The 24022-nt window shown below is 52.6% G+C and overlaps 1 protein-coding gene and 1 long non-coding RNA gene across 8 annotated transcripts in view; one reads left to right on the forward strand and one right to left on the reverse strand.

Moving 5' to 3' along the window:
* PRKCZ (protein kinase C zeta) overlaps positions 1 to 24022 on the reverse strand; it is a 100756-nt gene that overhangs the window by 14478 nt on the left and 62256 nt on the right. For 5 of the 6 annotated variants that reach the window (XM_077891575.1, XM_077891576.1, XM_077891581.1 and 2 more), the window contains 6 exons: positions 17121 to 17206; positions 11465 to 11596; positions 10396 to 10474; positions 9303 to 9355; positions 6529 to 6717; positions 3374 to 3471 (listed from right to left, as the gene is read on the reverse strand). In XM_077891575.1, the coding sequence (XP_077747701.1) occupies positions 3374 to 3471; positions 6529 to 6717; positions 9303 to 9355; positions 10396 to 10474; positions 11465 to 11596; positions 17121 to 17206 (637 nt within the window). Of the gene's footprint in view, positions 1 to 3373; positions 3472 to 6528; positions 6718 to 9302; positions 9356 to 10395; positions 10475 to 10588; positions 10740 to 11464; positions 11597 to 17120; positions 17207 to 24022 lie in introns of those variants that run through there. The other variant, XM_077891580.1, reaches the window with a different exon arrangement.
* LOC144310526 (uncharacterized) lies at positions 10801 to 14733 on the forward strand. Of its 2 annotated transcripts, XR_013376240.1 has the most exons (3): positions 10801 to 11045; positions 11481 to 12834; positions 14343 to 14733. It is a non-coding gene; the product is annotated as an uncharacterized LOC144310526 (long non-coding RNA). The 2 variants fall into 2 exon arrangements; XR_013376239.1 differs by lacking the exon at positions 14343 to 14733 and having other exon boundaries at positions 11481 to 13750.

Consider the following 24022-nt stretch of genomic DNA (forward strand, 5'->3'; position numbering starts at 1 on the left):
TTTTTGAGAGTGAGTGCACATTCCACCCGAAATCACTGTAATACGATAAATCGAGGCACAGTTAAAAGGCTGTATTTCAGAGGAGTAAGCTAACCATTTTAACGGCAGCTTGCTCATCTGTGATCTGAGGTCACGCTAAGTGCAAAAAATGTCCCCAAACTACAATTTAGTGGGGGTGAGGGTGGGGGTGTGCATGCTAAAAATAGTCATTTCAGCTACAACCTGTAGCCCATTTTCCCCAGAATAGCTCAAACAGATGCAGTTTCCATTTTGGCAATTCTGTAGTTAATTTTAATTGCGGCCATTGTTTGGAACCATGGGCTGTGTAGCTGCGAAGGATGGTTCTTCCAGGGCACAGATGTGGATTCTGTGATAAAAACACCACTGCACTTGTTCTGTGCTGTTTGTGATGACATTAGTACTGAGCCATAAAACTTGGGGAGTCTATGTAGCCAAGAGCACAGAATGTGGCCAACCCCGGCGGGCCCTGGATTTGAAGCGGGGAGAAAAATCTTTCTTTCTCCTCACCCCAAGGCCCCTGCCAGTGACCGTGCTCACAGCAAGCTCTGCAGACATCTACCCAAAGCCACCCCCGTGCAACAGGCCCAGCTCCACAGTTGTTGGTCTCGTGGTGTCTGCAGGCTCTGCAGGATGGGCTCCCCGACCCCTGGCATCAGGCCTGTGGTTAGCCCCTTGGGGTGATGCACTCCAGCCAGAGTCTGCAGTGCCTCCCACAGCCCAGTAGCCAATGTAGTGGCCGCGTGCACCCCTGGCAGTCGGGGCTCCAGGTATCCTGTCCCAGCACCTGCTGCACCACCCCTGCTTGCCAAGGCCTCGTCATGTTTCAGGACTTGAATCCCTGTGGGTATCCTGCTGGCTGTGAGGGCTGGTGGGCGCAGTGCTAACTACCACCCGGCTGTGGTGGGGGATGTTCCTGGTCCCTGGGGCCCAGATACAGTGCCAGCGATTCACCTGTTCAAAGGCCTGGCACCAACACAGAGAGAGGCCCTCACATGTCTATCAACAGTTCGCCACGAGCTGGGCCTTGCTGTCAACATTTTAATGTCTTACTAATCCCTGCAGTGACCCTATGAGGTGGCGTCCCTGCTGCTCCCTGTTTCCAGGAGACTGGGGTGTGCACGGGTCACCCTGAGGTCGTGCAGCTGACAAGAGAAGGGCTGGGATCTGCACCCCAGAGGTGGCCCTGACCCTCTGCTGTGCTGCTGTCAGGAAGAACCAGGGGCTGCATGCACAAGCCTCTCCCTGCCATTTCCGTGGGCTGTTCAGACTTCCCGACTCTGTAAGTGGCCACGCCAAGGACACCTGTCCACAGACGAGCAGTAGAGCCCATCTGCCAAAGGACATCATGGCTCCCAGCCCCAGCCCTGCAGCCAGCTCTCCCCGCCATGCATGTGTGTCTGGGCTCCTGGGCTCCTCCCAGCTGCTTGTAACATCTGCAGCCCTCACTGATTAATGAGTCACATAAAATATGACATGAATTCTCTTTTACTTGTACCAAGGACAGACTTGTACCTTAAAAAAACATTCTTTAAACAGCGTGACTGCTTACAAGGTGTCAGGTATTAACCAAATGCTCATGGCACAAGACACCTGGAGCCCACACCAGGTTGGGGAGACAGACACACACATAGCTGGCCCAGGAGAGGTGCCCTATCTTGACTAACCAGGTGTTCGGTGCTTCTAGAAGACAGATCCTGTGAAAAGAGAAACTTGGTGTCTATGTTAGCTGTTTCTGGGACGTGGACTCTCCTCATGAGCATCGTAAACCAATCTTCTAAAACGATTGCTTGGAAAAGCAGAGTGGCCTGTGGTTGTGTCATAGGGATCACACAGAAACAACGGATAGACCCACTTTTTTTAGGTTCTATTTAACAAAGCTGGGAACATGATATGTAGTCCATCTCCGGGTGCAGAAAGTGTGCTCTAGACAAGGCAGATGGGAATGAGGCCGAAAGTCTGATGCCTCTCCATCCAGACCCCCATGAATTCATCTAGGAAAATCAAGTCTTTTGGAATCTCACCATTCAGGAAGTAGGGGCTGGGATGGGTTGTCTTCCCTTGGGTGTATTCATAATTCCCAGGGACAGTGGTCAGCACTAAACAGAGGCATGGAGAGAATGTGACTGCCAGACCTTTCCGGGATCTCTGAAGCAGGAGAGGAGGAAGGAGGAGCAGAGCCCACCTGATGGCATGACAAAGGTGGGCAGAGCAGAGGCACCAGGGTAGAGCCTGGTCACAGCAACCTCGTCCACATGCCTGGGAGCCCAGATCGTATCCCAGAAGCAATGGGGAAAGTAATCAGAGGAGCTTCGAAGCGGGAGAAAGATACTTTTGATCTGTGTTTTCAAAATGGCTTAACTGTAACACGGGGGATCTGGCAGCCTGGGGAGTCCCAGGGACTGGATGCCCCCCAAGAGGCTGTGGCCAGGGTTCTGACCAGAGAGGAGGGAGGAACCTGAAACACATCAGGGAGGTAGTATCAGTGAGCTCAGTGGAAGGAACATCTACAGGTTTGGGGGAAAGGCCATTTATCCCTTGGTGCTTGTGCCACACAGGTGGCAGCCAGTACGGGTGGGCGAGGGGATGAAGGTCAGGAGGGAGTTGAGGGTGGACGTGGGGATGATTTACAGCTGAGCTGAGCTACTCTTGGAAGCTCCCACCTTGTTTCTCCCCAGCTTCACCCCATGAGCCTCTTCCCGTTGCCAATTTTGCTTCATACCCTTTCACGGCAAGAAATCTTAACCTTGAGTTCTACTATGTGCTGGTCCTATGCGTTCTCCTGCTAAATCACTGAACCTGGGGGTGGTCTTGAGGACCTCAACACTGAATATAGTTGGTATTTTTTTTTTAAATAAGCAAACTGGGTGAGTTCAAGTCAACTGGGTGAAAAGAATTCTAAACAGAATATATACGGACTATCCTAAACCAGTAGTTTTCAAGCCTTTTAAAACAGCAGGATTCCAATATATATAAAGTTTTATTAAGTGAGGTTGTTGGTATTTTTTAATTTATTCTGCTTACTGGTTAAGATCCATGAACACAGAAATCCACCTCTTGCCCACCGTGGCATCCCAACACCTAACCCAAGGCTTCTATGCCTGTACTCAGTAGGATGTTTTCAATAAATATTTTATAAATGCAATGAAATAATTTAGGTTCAAATCCATAAAATTTTCTTGATGTAACATCAGCTGATGAGAACAACAAAGTTAGTTTGATGAGCCAAAAAAAAAACCCCATACTTGCAACTGAGAGAACCCTGCTATGATGGTGGAAACCTCATGCCTACTCAGCTTCCGTGCAGTTCAATTCAGAAACCAGCAGAATCTTAGACACATGCTCTTTTTCTTACCGACTTGTTGTCTGGAAGCAGGAGTGTAAGCCGACCAGGAAAGGGTTGCTAGATGCCTGCTCAAACACATGCTTCTCTGTCTGTACCCAGTCAATATCCTGAAATAGAAACCAGGGCGTGTTAATGAGGCTCCTGAATACTCTTCATCCTCGAGAAGGAGAGGCAAGAGAGAAATGTCTCTCACCTCTGCTTGTAAGCAGACAATGCAGACAGGAAAAGGAAAGTACCCATTAAGAAATACATCATCACCACCATCCCCATCTCTATCACCATCCTCACTATCACATTCATCACCATCACAATCATCGCCATCACCACCATCATCATCATTACCACCAACACCAATACCATCACCAACATCATTGTCATCGCCATCATCACCATTACCACCATTACCACCACCAACACCAATGCCATCTGTCACTGTCTCCATCACCATCACTAGCTGTGTGCTGGCCTCTGAGCTACAGGCTCTCCATGTACTGTCTCATGTGCTCCCTGTGGCAGCCTTGGGGCTGGTATCACCTCCACTTAAGACACAAGGAAACGGGACAGATGCTTAAGCAGATTTCTCCATGTCCCGTGCCCATCTCTAGAGCACCAGTCCTACCACAGGGCTGTCTCCCTCCCAATCGGTGCTGGAATTTGGGGAAAGCTGCAAATTCAAGTCACTTTAGAGTCATGATTCCACAGCTTTGATTCCATTCCAACCCAGAAAGCAGAGCCGAATGAATTAAACGGCTCCTCCCAGGGGTGGAGAAGCAAGAGTGAAAGGGGTGTATCTGGAGAAGTGCTGCCTGCCTCTGAAGGTGTCCAGGAACAAATACACAGGTTTCAGTGGGGTTCGTCCTCTGTGGGCTCATTCAGGAGCCCCCTGTACCCCCCAAGACACCCCTTGGGTGGGCCAGCTTCAGAGCCATCCATCCATGCAGAGGACTCCCAGCCTTGCCTCTCCCTGATCTCTTGACTCCGAGCTCATGCAATGGCCGGTTGGTAGCCCCACGGGGCATCCTGCATGGCACAGACAGCCTTCAACAGGGCTTCCAGCCAGCCTCCGCCACCTGTGAACCCAGGCACTCAGGTGAAAACCCTGGTGGGTGGCTGAGACTTCCCTCCCCTCCCACACAGAGTCATGCCACCAGGGTCACCTGTTTGCACGTAGTTGTTCCTTCCTGCCAGCTAGGCTCCCAGGGCTGTTTTAACAAAGTACCATAGACTGGGGCCCGAGAACATCCAAACTTGTTCTCTCACTGTTCTGAGCCAGACGCCTGCAACTGGGGTGCCGGCAGGGCCACGCCCCCTCTGAAGCCCCAAGGGGGGACAATCTGCCTCTTCTGGGCCTCCATCAGCACGATGGTTTCCCTGTGCATCTGTCTCAACTCTCTGTCTTTCTCTCTTCCTGAGCCAAAGGCAGATACTTTACGGACTGAACCCAGGCACCCCCTCTGCCTTTCTCTAAAAGGATACCTCTCATTGGACTCAGAGCCCACACACATAATCCAAGATGATCTCCCCAAGATCCTCATTTATAATCTGCAAGGACCCCATTTCCAAATAAATTCAGATTCAAAGGTTCCTGGGGTTAGGATGTGGACATATATTTTTGCAGTGCCCCTACAGCCTGTCCATGGCCCAGACTTATGGCCACAGACACCGGGGTCTCACAGATACACACATGGACATGTACACAACACGATCAGACATGTGCATGCATGTGCGCACACACACACGCACACACACACATATACAAACTCCCACTCACTGACTCCCAGAGTCACACTTTTCTTGAGAGATCACCTAAAAGTCCCACCTCCACATCTTGGCCCACAGGGGACAATCTGAAGATGCCAAGTATGAACCAAAGCAGTGTCTCCTGAACGCCTTTTCTTTCAGTTTTACAAACTTGACACTGTACTAATTTTCCAGCTGGCCAGGGTCCCAGTATGGGAGTCTGGAATCATCTTGAAGTACTGCTGACCAGCATTGAAGATGAGCAAGCCACTGCCTCCTGAGCTTCAGTCTCCTCAGCTATGAGGCATGGGTACCACCACTTACTTATGAGTTCAGCACTCAGGGGCCATTTGGGCAGTCTGTGCACTGCACAAATGCACCCTGCTGGTAGGGCAAGTAAAAGCTCTAGTTCAGCGCCAGCTCTTCCTTCCAAACCTTAAACCTGGGCCAAGGCCAGAAACCCTCCTGTGGTCTGCTGGGCCCACGGACATCAAGTTGCCTCATGTGCTACAGGGGCCTGAATGTAAGAGCATTACTGCTATCTATGTGTCAGTCCTTCCTCTGCTTCTAAGAGAGAGAATCTGCATTCAACTGAGAAAGAAAAAGACCAAAAGTACACGAAGCCAAGGAGCCCAGGAAGAGCAGCTCAACAACCCTAGTCAGCACAGAAATGTGGATCAAACCACAATGAGGGCAGATCATACCCACCACAAGAGTGATAATCACAAGCCAGAAAACAGCCAGCCCTGCCTGGAAAGAAAGGGTGCACCGAACTGGGGCCCTTGCACTAATGGCAGGAATGTGAACAAGCAGCTGCTGTCCACTCAGTGGTTCCTCAAATAGTAAGCATAAATGACCCTGTGGCCCAGTAGTTCCACTCCTGGATAAATCCCCCAAGAACCGGAAACAGGGACTTGAACAAATATTCACACGTGAACATTCATGGCGGCATGGCTCACAGGCACCAAGGGTGGGAGCAACTCAAATCTCTATTGACAGATGAACAGAGAAGCCAAATGTGGGCTGTTCATCAAATGGGATATTATTCAGGCATAAAAAGCAATGAAGTTCTGATTCAAGTCACGATGGGGCTGAACCTCAGAAACACGATGCTCAGTGAGAAGCTGGAAACAAAAGGCCACCTGGCATGTGATTCTGTCTACACAAAATGTCGAGAAAAGCCAAGTCCAGGGACAGAGGGCAGATGAGCAGTGCCAGGGGCTGAGTGCTCATGGACATGGTGTTTCCCTCTCGGGGGATGAAGGTATCTGGAATGAGATACCAAAGGCCACATGGACGTGAAGTTTAATATGGTTAAAATGATGAGTTTTGTTACGTGCATTTTACTTCCATTGGAAGAAAGAAGCACTGGAAGCCAGGATGAAGACCCCAGAGAGGAAGCTCGAGCCGGCGCCTGCACTCACCTCATCATCGTGCACCAGCTCCTTCTTTACCACCTTCATGGCATACATCTGGTCGTTCTTCTTCAGTCGGACCAGGAGGACTTTGGCGTAGCTCCCACGCCCAATGACCCTGATCAGGTCAAAATCCTGCAGCCCGAGCCCCTGAGATATTTTGATTCCATCCATCCCATCGATAACTGGCTTGAGGTCCTGAGGACAGGAGAGAAAGTGCAAAATAACAAGACTCCTCCCAGGCGAGGCTGATGTCCCCGAGTGGGCCCTGGAGCTCAGAGTGCAGTTCTGCTCACGGCCCTGACCCCACAGCCACCCCACACCCACCATTCTCAGACCCTGGCCACTCCATGAGCAGGTGGGTGCCCAGGGCCAACCTCCCATCCACCCAGGGCTCTCCTGGGGGCTATGGAGTTTAGATAGCTGATGTCTGCAAAGCCTGGCCATGGCCCTGAGCAAGGGCTACTGGAAACACAAAATGAAAGAGAAAGATGATCCAATTAGGAAAAGGAGCTTCCCTCCTATGGATTATTTCCAGTAAGGCTATTTCTCGTGTGGGCAGGAGGTAACTAAGTGCTGACATGTCCCAGACACAGAATGGCCAGGTAGAAAAGCCAGGGGACATTTGTCAGTTACTCTGGGAAAGCTTTGGCCCTTGCAAGGTAGGGCTGTTCTGAAGTTCTGGACAGAGGCTGCAAACTCCAGCTGGTGGGACTTCCTCACTCAAGAGAACAATCTCATATGCCTCACTTGTCACCCAGAGCTGGCCACACATTCAAGGCCAAACTGAACCTCTCGGTCCAAATCTGGGGAAGAAGACAAACAGGCAGCAGAGGGCTTTCCCAGAACAGAAGGAGCAAATCATGATCCCAGGGTTTATGCTTAATGAGACAACTTTGGAGAAGCTCCAGGCCACCTAAAGACGGGGATAGGTTCTCAGGGGTTGCCAGGGGGACCAACTGCAGGGTGAGAAGCTTGGAACTCAGTCTCACCCACTGACCTCCAGGGATGCGAGAGGGGCTGGGGATTGAGCCCATTCTCTACCATCCAATGACTAAACCAATCATGCTCCTATTATGAAGTCTCCTAACAAATCCCCAAGGACAGTATCTGGAGAGCTTCAGGTGGGTGAACGTGTGGAGGTAAGCCTGGACAGGGTACAGCAGCTCTGTCCCCTTTCCCATCCCTGGCCCTGTGCAGCTCTTCCTTTGGGTTCTTTCTGAGCTACATCCTTTTATCATAAACCAGAAATCTATTAAGCAAGATGTTTCTCTGAGTTCTGTGAGTTGCTCAAGCAAACTAAAAGAACCCACTGAAAGGGTCATGTGAACCTGATTTACAGCTGGTTGGTCAGAAGCACAGGTGACCACTTGGCCTGCAAGTGGCACCTGAAGGGGGGCAGTCTCATGGGCCTGAGCCCTTGAGAGGCTCCTGTGGGAGCAATGCCAGCTCCAGGTAGTTGGCGTCAGGACTGACTGGAATTGCAGGGCACCTGACCAGTGTTCCCCAAGCACTGGAGAATTGCTTAGTGATGTGGAAAAAGCACAAAAGACAAATAAAGGAAGGGTTTTATGCAAATAAAATTTCACAAAAATTGCAGCTCAAGAGTCAGCTCTGGACCCACTCCACCATCTGGGCAGAGGGGGTGCTGGGGAAACCAAACCCACAGCAGATATGGTGCCACAGCCGGGCCCCAGAGAGCAGCCTCTGGAAGATTCATAGAGGATGTGCCCCAAGCAAGACTGAGCTACGACAAGGCAGCAGCCTATCCTTCTGCAGCCAGGTCCTGGGCTGCACATACCCCTCTCCTCTTTGCCCCCAACAGACCAAGCTCTCCATACTGCACACCCCATCCACCAAAGCTAGAGGGCCCTGTGGCCCGGGTGGGCAGTGACCGCGGGAGCAGCATCCTGTTGCTTCATGAGGTACCAACTTCCCAGGGATGGGACACTCGTCCTGTGACAGGATACAGAAAGTAGTTGGAGAAAATGGAGGCACTTGAGCCTTGGGAGTGAGTGGAGAATCAAGTTACTAGCAAATCTGGTGAACATCCACCAATATACCTCTGACCCTGGCCCACCTGGCCATAAACCTGCCCGACTCAGGACAAAGGCCAGACTATCACAGGTGATCCCTCCACACGGAGCCCTGCAGACGCTTGCAGCCAAGCAAGAGATTAAGACAATAAAAAGCAAGTGACCCGCTCCCCAGGGAGCAGCCTCATTACCTGTTCTCGAAGCGCATAAGCAGGGCTCTCCTTGCAGCCCCCTGGGGAGCCCAGGCCACCCTGTGCTGATGTGGGAAGAGCCACACCGACCATGGGTGTTGCGGAGGGCTCCCTATGTGCCAGGTGTGGCTGGGCATGCACACAAACACTCTCTGTACACTCACAGAAAGGTGTGGTCATTATCCAACTTGACAAAAGCAGATTCTGAGGTCAGTGAGTCCCCTGCCCCAGGACACTGCATCTTCCAATTGTACAGAGCCAGGAACAGTACAACGGACATTGTGTCCTCACACCTAAGATGCAGCAACAGCTCAGGTCTGCCACACCTAATAGCTTGGAGAGTCCTTCTGCATTAAATATTGGAGACTCTGTGCCACTCGGCCCTGAAGTCTTGGCCGGTGCCACCTGAGGTCCACAGACCACACCCTCACCTGCAGTGAGTGACAACTCTCAAACCTGCCTTGTTTATACTGAAATTTCCATAATTTCCTCAAAAATGAGCTAACAAACTTCTAAAAAAAAATTGGAAAACTAATGAGCCATTTCATAGACTCACCTCAGAATCATCTTTAATGTTGTCGTGTTTCCGGGTTGAAGAAATGTAAGCAACTAGTGAGGAGAGAAAGAAAGTGGACATTGCAGGCATTGTCAGGACTGCAGCCTGAGACACAGGGATCCTGAGGCCCCTCACTGGTCACAGACACCAGCAGCCCAGCTAGGCCAGCCGCGCTCAGGCTGGACCACGGGCAGCCACACCTCACCCAGAGGCCTCAGGAAACGTGCTTCTTGGTCCCACCCACATCTGACTGTACACCTCTGGGGCAGAGCTTGGGAACCTGTGATTGTGACGGGTTTTCCTCAGTGATTCACCTGGAAGTAATTATTCACCAGATTTCAGTGTCTAGCCTTCCAGATGTTGTTCTCAGTGTGTGCAGGTGGGTGGGAGAGGGGATGGATGGAAGGATGGATGCATGGGTGGATGGATGAGTGGATACGTGGGTGGCTTGTTGTTTCTTAGGAGCCTCCTTTGTGTGAGGTACTGTGCTAAGTGATTTATGTTCTGCGGTCTCATTTCATCCTTCAAGGGCTCTCAGGGCACACAGGTCACACTGACCATGCGAGGGCTCAGGCTCTGAATAGTGCACACGCTTTGGGAGCTCAGAGTGGGGCTATTGGTCCAACTAGTATTCAGAATCTTTCTCCAAATGCTTCTGAGCATTAAAAAAAAAAAGTCTCTTCCTCACCAAAAAAATCTCACAGAAACTGAAGAAACAATTTGACAGCATGCCTTTCCATGGAGACCAGCCTAGGCAGCAGCCCACCCATGGGAGGGCCTGGCCGTGCTGGCCACCCCAGGCAGGGCCTTCCAGAACTCCCAAAGTTGGTGTGAGGGAGAATGCCCATCCTGGACTCCTGCGGCAGCCACGCTGTGAGATGTGAGCGCCTAGGGAAGGCTGCCCCGCCCTGCCGGCTCTGCCTGGGGGGTGATGGGAGGCCCGAGACGTCCCTGACCCCACAGGGAGGTGCGCGCTGGCTGATATTGACCCTCGGAGAGCGATGGGGGCTAGAAGGGGTTGGTGGTCAGAGAGAGGGGGCAAGCAGCAGGCAGAAAGCCCGGGTGCCACCGGCAGGAAGAAAGCAGCCCCTACTTCCATGGGTGTCCTCAGAAGGAAGATCCACATCGTCCTTGTCATCTACTGCAGGTTCTTGGGAAGGCATGACAGTATCCTGCAGAGACACGGGTGACAAAGGGACCAGCAGGTATTACCATGTGGCTTCTGGAGACACTGTGACTTTCTAGAACCGCCCCTTGGGACGTACACATTGTGGCACATGTCCTACCATGTATTTCAAGAATGCGCCCTCTAACCGGATTGCACTGGAGACAGGAGGGTCCACAGGAACATCTCCTGTGGTCGGGCACCTCAGGCTCTGACCTTTCCAGCGGTGCTTTAAAAATGGGGCATTTGTGCATGAAGCTAGGTAGCCTCCCCCCTCGCAGTGCTGCATCACAGAGGCTGGGGAGCTGATGTCACAGCAGAGGCAGCCCCCTATTGGCTGGCACGAAGCTCCCTCAGCCCCTGACTGACTGCATCTCTGGGGGTGGCCTTAGTGTTTAGGCTGTTGTGGACCCATGGGGTCAGACGGCATGTGCACCTTTGTGGGTTTTGGCAGCCGAGGGTAAAAGGACTTTAGGAAGACAGTGCCCATTCCCCCACAGCAGCCCGTGTAGTGCTCAGAGGAGCCAAGCCTCTCAGACTCATGCCTGCCAGAGGCCCAGGAGGAATCCAACGTTCGGGTCAGTCTCCCGCTCAGCAGTTCCACGAGCACAACCCAGCCTGGATGCTCAGTAGGGAAACAAACAAAGGGCCAGCCTTGTGGGCAGGGGTACATAGGGGCCACATCTTCTGACTTGCAGAGCAGCACAGACGAGCCCCCTCCTCTCCCATATCTTCACCCCAGGGCGGCCGAGGGCATTGGAGGCCCCTCTAGAGGCCCCCATGCAAGCTGGGGGCTCACAGGGCTTCGGAAGAAGGGCCCATCCCAGGTGCCAGTCTGGGTCATGGCTCTGCAACCCACAGTCACCCCTTCCCTTTATCTCATTGGTGGCAGGGTCCTATTAGGACAGAGGGAGATGTAGGGTCACGGGGGTCAGCATGGACAATGAGCCTGAGGCTGTCCCCCTCACAGCCCTGGGCCCATCTGACCCATACTCACCATATGCCTGTTGCAGGTCAGCGGGACGAGCACGTGGCAGCGTTTATGGACTAGCAGCTTGCAGTTGATGCACCTGTAGCCCTGCCTTGCGAGACCCCATATCCTTTCGCTGCACTGGCCACAGTACGCTCTCTGCAGGCAAGAACACAGCCATTAAGCCGAGGTCCTGTGTATCCTCTGATGCCCATGCTACACTGGAGACCCTGCTACGCACTGGGGCTTGTTGCATCTTGCAGTTGACTCCCTCAAAAGATGACAGGGATCTAGGACAAAAGGTGCCCTGATCACTGGTCACATCTGGACACCAGGCTCTGTCCAAGCTAAAGAGCTCCCACTGGGGTCCATCCCAAGGTTGGGGGAACCAAGGACCCCAAGGAGGGGGCTGGGACTCCACTCATGCAGGAGTGATGAGACCCCTCCTGGGGCAAGGCCCCCCTGCTTCCAGGGGCTGGAGGGGGATCGCAGCAGAGACCCCCCTAGGCTGAGACAGGCAGGGGTATGTCCAGATTCTCATCCGTGTGACCAAAGAGACAGAGAATCTGCCTGGCGTTTGTTGTATCGAAACTCTGAACTGCTAGGAGCAGTCTATGATTATCTTGGGGTGGGTATTTTTGTGGTATTTTTACAATCTTTGCTCTTCAAGGTTCTAAACATCTGAAATTAATGATAACTATCAGCTTGTTTGATGGTTTTCCTAATTTTTAAAAAAGATTTTATTAATTTATTAGAATGAGAGAGAGAGAGTGAATATGCGAGAGCAGGAGCAGGGGGAGGAGCAGACAGAGGGAGAAGCAGACTCCCCGCAGAGCAGGGAGCCTGACCTGGGACTCAATCCCAGGACACCAGGATCATGACCTGAGCTGAAAGCAGACGCTTCACTGACTGAGCCCCCCAAACGCCCCATTTTCCTAATTTCTGACTGTTACAACATGCGCGAAGATGAATGTGTTCAGAAATCTGGTCACATGCGGCAGCGGGTGCACCTGCATGTCAGTAGCGCCGGGGTCCCGTGAGCATCTTTTTTCCAGCCGTAATCCTATGCATGTTTTAGCTGCCTTGTGCCATGTTTAACAAATTTCATTCTTTTGAGAGAGTCTAATTACTCCTGAGAACAATAAAAAGGACCATAACTGTTCTGAACAGAGTTCATTTACAGCAGCTGTGGTGCGTGTGTGGGGGGCACAGACTGGCCATGTGTCTGGAGCTCACAGCCATGGGCACCGAGAAGCTGATTCCTCATCCTTGAAGCACCAAGCAGGGAAGCAGCGCCCAAGGAGCCTGGTCCCCACCACTGAGCTTCTGGTCTTGCAGTCAGGCCTGGGGCAGTGCCCGGCACACTGTGCATACCCAATACATGTTCCTAACGTCAGGTAAACACACACATACCCTGTTACTTTTAACTTTGGAAACAGGAAAGAAAAGCATTTATTGCAAATCCTCCGTGTGGCCTAAAGCATCCATCCCACGAGCAGCCAAATGCAGACTGTGTGGCCCTGTCAAGGAATGGGCCAAAGTGCAGCAGGCAGTGGTGAGGGTCAGCTAGGGGGGTGGCCGCTGGGGCACCTCTCCAAAGGCCTCCAACCCCAGCCACTGTCGTGTCATGCCAGCATTGACCAAGCAGGGCAACTGCTGAACGCCTGACTTCGGAATTCAAAGGAAAGCTTCAAGTATGAAGACCTGTTTTCATTCTCTTCTGTGTGTTCTGCTGTCAAACAACATTTGTGAAGCCATTTAGAACAATTCACCTTTCCTATACGATATGCTAACATGTTTAGCTTTCCCACAGTCCCTGCTTCATGACTGATCTGCGATGCTTGGGCCCTGTTAGGGGCAAATTCCCAGCTGCCTTTACAAATTCACAGATTCCTTCCCAGAGATAAGCAGGGGCCAGCGACTAGCTGGTTAGGAGCAACATGATCTCACCAGGCTCTGCACCAGGGATCAGGAAAGGACGTGGGATTCAAGTGTCCATGCTGCTCAGCAGAGGCTGCCACAGCACTGTCAAAGGCTCTTGATCTCAGACCTCTGTTCGAACTATTAGCACCTCAGGAAACATGACGCTAAAAAATAAAATAAAATCTAAATGCCTTGGGATGCCTGGGTGGCTCAGCTGTTTAGTGCCTCCCTTCGGCCCAGCATGAAGCCTGCATGGAGCTGCTTCTCCCTCTGCCTGTGTCTCTGCCTCTCTCTCTGTGCCTCTCATGAATAAATAAAATCTTAAAAAAAAAAAAAAAACCTAAACCCCAAGCTTCAACACTTTGAAATCCACATGAATGAATAAATTAATGGGGTGAAAATATTTTTAAGTCTCCTTCCATGCTGCCGACTCAGTTCCTTGCTCATATTTTCATCACATATTCTCCTTTTCAGTCCCGCTTTGGTCAGGGCTTCTGCTGGTTCTTGCTCGGATGCCCTGTTTCCACTGTCCTCAGCGCTTCTGACTGTGAGCTCAGGTTCCCTTTTTTTTTTTTTTGGAGAATTTTTATTTACTCATGAGAGACACAGAGAGACAGAGACATAGGCAGAGGGAGAAACAGGCTCCATGTAGGAAACCCAATGCAGGATTTGATCCTGGGACTCCAGGATCATGTCCTGAGCCAAAGGCAGTTGCTCAACCACTGAGCCACCCAGGAGCTCAGGTTCCTCTGTGGGGTCGGGTGCACTGCTGAGAACCAGCGCCCCTGGGGGCCCTCCTGGGCCAGCCTGTTAAGCTGTGGATCAGTGCCACAAGCAGATCGGGAGTCCAGCTTGAGGCTTCGGATTCTCCAAGCATTCCTACCTCATCATACAAGGTATAAGAAGCTACTGCTCCACCTGTGGTGGGAGGGTAGCCTCGTTCCTCCAACGTTTTCTTTCTTTCTTTTTTTTCTTTTTCTAGCTGCTTGGGCCAAAAAGCTTGGGAGAAACCCCTGACCAGCATCTACAGGAAATGCTCATGCCTGGGGGTTCCACTCTGACCTCGCCCTTGTGCCTCCACTCCCCCCGCACCCCCCGCCCATCTATGTCACTGGTGTCTCTTTTTCTAGGGTAGAGGTCTTCATTTCTTCTCCAGAAACTCACTGGATCTCTCCCTTTGATTCACCAGTGGAACTTTTTCTCACTGTTCTAAAAGAAAAGTCCTGGGGATCCCTGGGTGGCGCAGCGGTTTAGCGCCTGCCTTTGGCCCAGGGTGCGATCCTGGAGACCTGGGATCGAATCCCACGTCGGGCTCCCGGTGCATGGAGCCTGCTTCTCTCTCTCTCTCTCTCTCTCTCTCTCCTCTCTCTCTCTCTGACTATCATAAATAAATTTAAAAAAAAATTAAAAAAAAAAAAAAAGAAAAGTCCTGTGAAGGGCAAATACAGATCTAGGTTGGGAACTTCAGTCGTATGATGCCCACTCACTTTCTGCCCTTGGGTCACCAAATGAAGAATATGAAAAATGATCTCTTGTGGGTTTTACTGCCCAGAAGTCTTGCTGATTCCTGTAGAACCAAGTGTGTGGCTCTTAAAACATCCTTTCAAGTGATAGGTGGAGGTGAACTGCACGATCCTGTGATTAACACAGTGAATGGTTCAGAGCCAGCCTCCAGGGTCTGATAAGACATGGGTCTTAGAACCAAGGGCAATTGGGGAGGATCAAAACTGGCAACTAATTGCAGGCCTGTCTGCCGCCTCATTCTGTGAGCAACTAAACAATCTAAGAGTTGAGGGTCTTTGCACTGGCTCCCTTCTCATCCTCCCTGTGTTTGTGAAAAGCAACTTTTGGTGCTCTAGGGGTAGCTAGACATGTATAATAGGGTGGGAATGGGCTGGTAGGAGTCCCTACTTCTCCTTGGGGAGGAAAAGCCCTTTCTCACTGACTCTGGGGAGAGGGCAGGCAGGGGGAGAGTGTGAGGGTCTGTACCCTGCAACCAGAGAAATGGGTTTTTCTCCTAAAATCTGCAGGGTAGCAGAAGCCAGATTCCTCTGTACTCCCTGGGCCCCAGCCTGTCTTGCTGGGTGGGTGGGCTTCATCTTGGACCAATGTCAGCTGTAATAAAGGAAAGAGCATTTCCCTGAAAGTCGACATGTGTGGGAGTGGGGCGGGGCTCCTAGAACCCTCTGTCTGATATTCCAAAGGTGGCCAGTCCCATCTGGCCAAAACCCCTCTCTGTACAGGACCAAGCCAGGGCCCAGATATGCAGAAAGAGAAGCCACCTGGCCACAGAGCTGGCTGGTAAAATAAACATGAGGTGGGGGCAGCGGGTGCCTTGCACCCTGGGGTTTGGGCCTTTCCATGTGTTTAGACCGTTAGCAGCCAGGGTGCATCGCTTCTGGTTGGCTCACCACAGCATCTCCCGTCCACACCGCATCAGTCCATCCAGAGATACGAGAGAGGTCCATCATCTATGCATCCCCACCCGTCCTACTGCTCCAGCAGGGTCCTCTCACACACCCACCTCGCTAGGTGATGCCTGACCCCCCAAGTCACCCTATGTTCTCCTGCACCCTGGGTTCTCATTCCAGACAGACATGCCCCATTCTTTCCCTAACTCAGTGCCCCTAGGTCTCCCTAGCTGACTCCTCCAATCACTATAGCAACAAATCGGTGTCGGGAGTCCCTGCACCCAATGGGGAGGCAGCAGACGCAGAGTTGTGGGGAACACCAGGTGTATATGTGAACGGGGGCCACAGGGAAAGGGCTGCAGGGATAACTGTCTGAGCCAAGACAGAAAGTACAGCAGAGCATGAGCTCTGAGCACGTGGGGGTGGGTGGGCAGGGTGGAGTACACAGCACATGCTAAGGCCCTCAGCGAAGCATGTGAATAGTGTCCCCCAAATTCACGTTCCCTTAGAATCTCCAAATGTGACCTCCCTTGGAAAAATAATTTTTGTAGATGTATAGTTAAGTTAAAATGAAGTCATACTGGAGTGGGCCGGCCCTAATCCTGCCTGGTGTCCTTGGGAGAGAGGACAGGTCATGTGAGTACAGAGCATAAGTGGGGTCCTTGCAGCTACAAACTGAGGATTGCCAGCAGCCCCTAGGAGCAGCAAAGACACAGGAAGGACGATCCTCTAGAGCTGAGACAGCATGGCCCTGCACACAGGGTTTGGACCTCTGGCTCCAGGACCAGGAGAGAGTGAGTTTCTGCCTGAAGTCCCCAGACTATGGGGCTTGGTTCTGGCAGTTCCAGGACAATAAAGGTCCTTGGCCTGCAGGATACCTGTAGGCACCTGAATCACAACACTTTCAGAGAAAATAAGTACATCCTGAAGAGAAAGGATGGAACAGGTGAGCCAGGCAGTGGGGCCATGTGGGTGGCAGACACGGAGCTGCCTGGGGTTCCCAGGGCACATAAGAGACGCCTGCGGCCAGGAGGACACACTGAGCAGCACAATATGCACGCCAGCGTCATTGGTCAAATCTGCAGACCCACTTCTGGATGCAAGCAGGGCAAGATCTCAGAGCCACTGTGCTCCAGCAAGAGCTGCCTGACCCTGGCCAGCACAGAGACACGAAGACGTACACGCTGCATTGCCAGGCAGCCACCACATGCAGAACGGCCTTCTGAGGTCTCTGAAGCCTGGTCCACTCTCAGAGGAAGTGTCCCCACCTTTCTCTTCACTGGTGAGGGCATCACAGGCTGGGCGGGGACAGGCTGGGGGGTGCTGGGGGCCAAGATGGTAGCACTCACCCTGTTAAAGCGCTTGGCCTGGAAGAGATGGCCGTTGGCGCGGTACAGCTTCCTCCATCTTCTGGCTCCGCGGCGGTAGATGGATTCTAGGGGGGACAGGAGAGAGGGGTAAAGAAATAGCCCTGCGGCCTGCCAGCCCCACCACTCCCTACCCAAGGTGCCCACGGGGATGGGCTGCCCCGGAGCGACAACAACTAAGCATCCCCCAGAGGGTCCGGCCAGGAAGTCATTGGAGGCCAACACACTTCCAGACCGCCTCCCTGTTTTCCTTTCCACCGTCCTTCCCCCCAGGCATGGAAACCAGGCCCCATTTCCACTCGGGTGCGGTTCGCACAGGCTGTGAGCTCACGCCTCACGATCCAAGGAGGGGCAGCGGCTGCCACGTGGAGTCCATGGTCCTCCCAAAACGCAGCCTGCGGCCAGGCATCCTGCCCACCTGGACAGGAGACACCCCCGCTCGGTGTTGTGCGCCCCCGTGCTGGTAGATCTCAGGGCAGAGGTGAGGCAGACACACTGAGTACTTATGCTGAGTCAAGGGTTACCAAACATGTCGCTTTCAAAAACTGCATTCAATAATCCAAACTTGTAAGAAGGACGCTGCTAATAAAAAATGCCAGAGCTCGATGTGTAACTAGAACTGTTAGTTTCATTCTTCCCTAAAAAGGTTCGTAGCTGCGCTCCTTTCAAATTCTCCGAACCAAATGCTGGTACAAACAAAATACTCAGGATACAACGGGAAGCTTTGTGCTTTTATAAAGTTTCGTAGTGAAAGCCACTTTCATGAGTCATGGAAGTGCCACGGATATACACCAATGTGGAAACTAACGAAATGTTTTTAAAACAAGCAAATTACCAGCTCTGTCTGGACCGCTGACATCAGGTCATAGCCTCTGCAGAGCCCACTTCTCTCCCTTTCAGTGAAAGATGGGGTGAGAAACAGGAAGTCCAGATTCTTCCGGGCAGGAGCCCCACAGCTGCTGGGCAGCTGAGGTTTGGCAGACGCCCATGCATCGCCCAGGACCCCTCCAAGTTTTCCTGCCACAGACTCTTCAGCTGATGGCCAGACGAGAGCAGGGCCTGGGGGGCCAGAGGGGAGGCCACACCAGCCTTCCCCTCCCGCTCCCCCATCTGCAAGTTCACACTGGGCATCAGGCCTAGGGTCCACGGGACGCAAGTGCCACCCTCAGGCCACCTGCCCCTAGGCTCTAAGGAGTCCTGGTGATCCTCAGGGCCTTTGCCTGTACAACAGGGTGTGTCTTGCCATATCAAGCCCTTCCAGCCTACTGGGCTCGGTTTGGGGGAAGCCTGGCCAGGGCAGGTCCATGCTAATGTCCACAGGACTGACTGTTCCCAGGTCCCCACGTGTGCCCCCAACCCTCACTGCAGGTAGCATTCACAACCCCCAGCTGTCCTGCAGAGAGAAGGTACTGAATGTCCGATCCAGATGAGGGGACACAGAGATGCAGAAGGAGCCAGCTGGCCCGCTGGTTTTCTTGTGCCCACCACACAGAAATCTACAAATACTCCCTTTACATTTGGCTAAAGTCGTTGGAAATAAGACACATCAAGATGCCTTAGCAGAGGCCAAGGGGTGTGAAGGACTGCACAGCATGAGAGGGCAAAACCAAGGGGTACACGTGGCCCCCACAGGCCCAGAGTACAAGTAATGGCCGCCCCTTCTCCACAGTGAGAAACACCCAATGCCTGTAGCTGGACTGTCTGCCTGACCCCCAATTCATCCACTGAAGCCCTAACCCCCAGGGGCCACATTCAGAGGTGGGGTCCCACGCTGGGATTAGTGCCCTATCAGGAAAGGGAGAGATCCCAGAGCTCATGCCACCCTGTGCAGACCTCGGGGCAGGGGCTATCTGGAAGCCAGGAATCTGCCCTGACAGCACCCTGACCCAGAATGCAGGGAAGTAAGTTCCTGCTTCTTGCAGCCCGTCTGGAAGCCCCAGCAGACTATGACACCTGCCTCACTCCACACACAAATTTGCCCCCTCCAAAAATTAGAACTTAAACATGAGTAAAATGATGGCAAATTTTAGAAGGAAATGTAGGAGAAGACCTTAATAATATGAAGAATTCTGAAAACAAAAATACTAGAAAAAGTGGCAGGTGCATCTGAGTGCATTGAAGCGAGGGTGTCTGTCCATCCAGAGGCCATCATGACAGCAAAAGATGATCAATGTAAAGGATCGGCACACAGAGCAACAAGAATCAATAATTCAGGATGCATACAGGACTTGTACAAATAACAAAGAAAAGATGTTTCACAGAAGAAAGGCAGTGAGAATGACCAGAAGAATCTGAGAAACCTGACTGATTGGCCAGGATTAATCTCTGTAACCCCAAATGTAGAGCAACTAGAGATTGCTTTTTCTCCCAGAGGGGGGCTAATTGTTACAGGAAGCACAGTTGTGACATGAAATCTTCTAGTATGTGAAAGACCAAAGCCAAGTTCGAGACAGAGTGGCCTCCAGCCGACAGTCCATGGCGGGCAGGTACTGGTTAAGTTCTATCCTGCCGGTTGCTAGGGGCACACTTGTCCGCTACACCGTACACTCTGTGAGTACGTGAGAAACGTGTTCCTCGGGCACCTGAATGCCACTCTGACCACAGGCAGGGACGCCTGGGCTCAGTCAGTGAAGCATCTGCCTTCAGCCAAGGTCGTGATCCCGGGGTCCTGGGATCAAGTCCCGCATCCCGCTCAGTGTAAAGTGCTTCTCCCTCTCCCTCTGTCCCTCCCCCTGCTTCCGTTCACTCTCTCTCAAGCAAATAAAATCTTAAAAAAAACCAACAAAACAAAACCATAAACAATTAAAAGAGTAAAAACAGGGGGAAGGACCAGAGGTAGCAACAATGGTATGGCTACAAACTTTTCAGGTATTTCCTTCCAACTCATATTCAAATCATTCCATCTCAATTTTTCTTTAAGGATTCAATTTAAATGTTTTTTTGGGGGTGCAGAGGGGAACAGGTGCTGAATTTTATTTAAATAAAGTATATCAAATTTTAAAAAATGAAACAAAGCTCTAAGTAGGCAAAGAAAGGCCCTGTCCCCAGCTGCCAGCCCTCCCAGAGGCGGCCCCCACCCCTGCCACTGCTGCCCCTAGGAAGTGACACGGGATGTATACCCGAGTCCATGTCCTGCCATGCCCTCGCCCACCACTGCTGCCCACCTGCCAGTTCATGTGAGGCAGTAGCACGGTCTTGCTGCTGTCTTTAACTGGTATGGTTTCGGAAAATGTGTACGGGTGCCCCCTGGCCTGGGGTAGGACATGGTGGTTCATCTTGTATGTTAGCTGGACTGGGCCGGAGTGCATGGATATGTAGTCAAACGTTACTCTGGATGTTTCCATAGGGTGTTTGTTTTGTTTTGTTTCTTTTTTTTTTTTTTAGGATTTTATTTATTCATGAGAGACACAGAGAAGAGAGAGTCAGAGACATTGGCAGAGGGAGAAGCAGGCTCCTCACAGGGAGCCCAAAGAGGGACTTGATCCTAGATCTCCAGGATCACTCCCTGAGCCAAAGGTAGATGCCCAACCACTGAGCCACCCAGGTGTCCCTGTTTCATTTCTTTTTTTTGTTTTATTTGTTTTTTAAGTAGGCTCTCCATCCAGCCTGGAGCCCAAGGCAAGGCTCGAACTCACAACCCTGAGATCAAGATCTAAGCTGAGATCAAGAGTCAGACACTTAAGCCACTGGGGAACCCAGGCAGCCCCACAAGTGGTTTTGGATGAGACCGCCATTTCAATCCTTGGGTTGTGAATGAGGCAGGTTGGCCTCTGTGATGCGGGTGGGCCCCATCTAATCAGTGGAAGGGGACCAGCATCCTCTGAGCAAGAGGGAATCCCGCAGCACCAGACTTTGGATTCAAACAGAAGCTTATTAGGCCCAAACTGGGTCTGCAGCCTGCCCGCCTGTCCTGCAGAGTCTGGACTTGCCCACCTTCCTACCTGCACGGGCCAGTTCCTTACAACAGTGCTCCTCTTCACTTGACGCACATCCTATTGGATCTGTTTCTCTGCAGAACCTGGATCCACATAAGGTCCACAGGATGGAATTTACCATCACCCCTATCCCATGCAGAGACAGGGAGGCGTTTCCAGGGCCCCTGGCGCTGTGGACCCTGGAGGGGTGCTGGGTGCTTGGCACCACCTCAGAAAAGGCAGGGGAGCCCCTGGGGAGTCCTCCATGCCCAGGCTACACAGTGGAAAAGCAGTGGTCAGGTGAGTTGTAACGAACCACAGGGACAGCAGGACATTCTTCACTTACATACACATAGTTTATTTCAGATTTACAGAAAGTTGAAGGTCAGTATGGGGAGCTCCCACACACCTGCCTGCAGCTGCCCTGCTGCTCAGCACCCAACTTCCCTCAGACGCTCTCATCAACACCGACACGAGCACCAGTGCTATTTCCTAAACTCCAGCTTTAGCTGGCAACTCCTCAGCTTCCTTCTCAATACCCTTCCTGTTTTAGCATAGACTCTGGGGGAAAACCGCAGAGACGGCACAGGAGCCCACAGGGCGTCCTCTGGCTAACGTCGTGCAAGTGTGCGGCACGTTTGTTCCAACTAATGAAGCAATCATCATCTCTATTCAGGTTTCCTTGGCTTCTCCCCGAGGCCCTCGTTCTGATGCCACCCAGAATCCCACACTGCATGTCCTACACTTTGCCCACTGTCCCTGCTCTCGACGACCCCGCAGGCAGTGAGGCGCGCAGGTCAGATGCTGTGTCCAATGCCCCTCTCCTGGGGTTTGTGGGTGTTTCTCTCAAGACTGCACTGGGATTACCACCTCCTTAATTTTTTTTAAAGATTTTATTTATTTACTTGACAGAGAGCAAGAACAAGAGAGGGAAAAGGGGGAGTAGCACAGGGAGAGGAAGAAGCAGACTCTCTGCTGAGCAGGGAGCCTGATACAGGGCTGATCCCAGGACCTTGGATCATGACCCGAGCCCAAGGCAGACGCTTCACCAACAGAGCCCCCCAGGCGCCCCTTACCTCCCTAACTTCTAAATCAACTGAGCACCTTTCCTGAAAAACCCACATTCCTACCATGGCAGCCCCCAAAACCCCCCCAAATTTTCAAGCCTCAGCCTCTTTACTAGAAGGTTCCCCAAGCGCAGGGCTGGAGGCAGCTGGATGGTACCCACTGCGCCTTCCTGAGCCCCTGAGCTCAGAGGTTACCATGGAGGCAGTGTGGGCCCAGCCGTCCTCTGCACTCAGAGGCCAGGGCTGTCAGCCTCGTGGGCCCCTGGCTCCAACAACGGTCACGTTTGTAGATTCTGGGTTTCTGCCTAGAAAGTCACAGCCCCTATTCCTGATCAGAAGTGACAGCCGTACTGTAAAAAGGAAGAAAAGAGCGCGTGTCCTCAGAGAACATGTGTGTGGAGGGATGGGCTCTGGGAATGAAGCTGCCCTGCGCCCCCACTGGGTATCCACCTCATCCTCGCTGATCTCAGTCCCCCACAAACAAGGGACCCGCAGACAAGTTGGGCGGCAGAAAGGGCCTCCGCTCACCCAGCACCTGGCCCAAGTTCTTGTGGGTCAGAGGGCTCTGCCCGGTGGTGCGATCAGGGGGTGTCTGCCGGGGGCCCTTCCCAGTGCCCGCAGAGAAGCCCGGCCAGCTCCCAGCGGCATGCAGCACGCGTGGGCTGCTCCCCCGCCCCCAACTCAGCCTTGACTCCAACCCTCAGAAGATCTTTTGCTTGTCTTTGAAATTCTATAATTAGGAGGCTGCAGGGAATTTTAACGAGCTCAGTTTCTATGGCAATCCAGTGTCTTGAGGGCTGACAAGAACTGTGCGTGGAGCGACAGTGTGAAACCAACCCCATGTCCCGCAGATACAGGGACAAGCGTGGGCTGTGCTGAATTTCCGGGGCAGGGCAGCAAGGCGTGCAGACCTCTCTTGCTGTTCACAGGAAATGGGCCACAGTCCAGAGTGATCGGCACAGCCACACTGCATGGATGGCCCCGCGGCACCTCAGAGCCAGGCAGGGAGTGCTCCCACACCAGGCACAGGCACACGGCATGACTACAGATGAATGTCCCTGCCCCGCCCCAGGGGGGCATCCCAGCTGAGGGACCTGGTCCCAAGCAGGGCCAAGATGCTGGTGAGGTGGCCTCGGGCCATAGGGCGGGAAGCAGAGTACAGCTGGCTCAGGGCAGACCCAGCTCCCTCCTAGGGGAGCAACCCTAACTGGACGCTGTGCCCTCGAAGGCAGGGACCCTGTCACTCACCAGGTCTCTCCAGTACAAGGTCCAGCCCTGTCTCATGCTGGGCAAACATCTGATGCAAAACAGTAATGATAAAGAACACATTTCCTGGGTGAAGACAACTAAGATGTCCTGGTCATGCGCATCCAGGACGTGTGCAGAGATGTGCATGTAGGACAAAAAGGCGGGCAGCCGGAGGCCCCACACGGCTGTCCTCTGTATCACATCACCCCACCAGCATCTGGGTTCACCATACATTTCCCCCAGGACTCCCTGTTCTCACCACTAAAGGCTCCTACTACACGCTGCCACGTGACCCTCTGAAACCAGCCATTTGGGGTTTCAAGCAGGACATCAGCCTGGCTGCAGGGCCAACATTTGGTGCTGCTGTGAAGCCTAGCAGGCACTGGGCTGGGAGGTTCTGAGGGACCATGGGGAGTATGGACAGATATATGGTCACAGTGACAGGAGGACCCAGCTGTGGCCCCTGCTCCAAGGCTGCAAGGAGCAGGATGCAGAGCAGGACAGGCCCCACAGCCAGGGCACAGGCCTCTTCCATGGAGGGATGTCCCTGATCACAAGCCTGCTTCTCACCATCATTTGTTTCCCTGCTGAAAGTGTCAAAGTATGCTGGGCTTTGAAAGGTGAGTGAGGAAGAACCGCAGTAACTGCAGTGGGC

Source organism: Canis aureus, chromosome 3, assembly GCF_053574225.1.
Source record: "Canis aureus isolate CA01 chromosome 3, VMU_Caureus_v.1.0, whole genome shotgun sequence".
Classification (NCBI taxonomy): Eukaryota; Metazoa; Chordata; class Mammalia; order Carnivora; family Canidae; genus Canis; species Canis aureus.